At 42.3% G+C, this 899-nt stretch overlaps 1 protein-coding gene across 1 annotated transcript in view; it reads right to left on the reverse strand.

The window, feature by feature from the left end:
- The window catches only part of LOC18039170 (eukaryotic translation initiation factor 3 subunit C), a 4,952-nt gene that overhangs the window by 1,970 nt on the left and 2,083 nt on the right, over positions 1–899 (reverse strand). The window contains exon 4 of the mRNA XM_006429898.2: positions 84–896. Coding sequence (XP_006429961.2) covers positions 84–896 — 813 coding nt within the window. The remainder of the gene's footprint in view (positions 1–83; positions 897–899) is intronic.

Genomic DNA, 899 nt, shown 5'->3' on the forward strand with positions numbered 1-899 from the left:
CCAAGAGTTTTCTAGCTATATAAAACAATTATGCTAACAATATATGTAAGCCCATATAAGAAACCATATGCAAATGTAAGTACCTGTTCTGGAGTCTTCTCATGATATCTACTTTGTGAAATACCTTGGGCAAGCAACTCCTTCACCTTTCCACCCGAATACAGCTCAGAAAGGCAGCTGTGTCCTTCAGCAACCAGTCCAACACGAAATGCACAAAGACCAAGCTGTGCCATAGCTCTATTGAAAAGAATCTGGGATAGAACATCCATTTGCTGAACATTATCTTGTAGATGACTCATAAGCAGCAAGTCACGGGCAGTTGAAAATTCATCCAAGAGCGCATGATGGTAAATATCGCAAAGCATCGCACGGGCCTTTGTCCTCTCATCTCCATACTTGTATATAAGGGATACAAGCATATCCATCATTGTTCTGCTATTTTCAGGAAAGGTTGGTTTCCGAGGCACAAGCTCAGGAACAGAAATAAATGCAGAAGGGCCCCTACTCTCCTCCTCAATGGCTTTTTCTCCATCATCTCCTTCGTCTGTCTGCTCAGCCAATTTCCTCATAGCGTCATAAACCTCTTGTGGCTTATAATAAATGAGCTCAACACGCCTTAGAGCAACCTTGGAAGCAGCTTTAAATTCCCCAGCCTGTTCCAAATATTCCTGGACATCTTGTGCAAGAACCAAAAACATAGGTTCATCCCTAAGCCTTTCAACATACTCACGTGTGTGCGGGTCAATGCTTTGCAAGCTCTTGAAAAACTCTATATCTATTCTCTCAACAAAGGCCACCAAATTTCCCCACACCCTAATAGTTCCATTATAGTCTGCTGCCTTCTGTGTCTCATTCTCATCAGGCTCAACCATGTCATTAACCACAATATTAGGATACTG

This window comes from Citrus clementina, unplaced genomic scaffold (assembly GCF_000493195.1).
Source record: "Citrus clementina cultivar Clemenules unplaced genomic scaffold, Citrus_clementina_v1.0 scaffold_6, whole genome shotgun sequence".
Classification (NCBI taxonomy): Eukaryota; Viridiplantae; Streptophyta; class Magnoliopsida; order Sapindales; family Rutaceae; genus Citrus; species Citrus x clementina.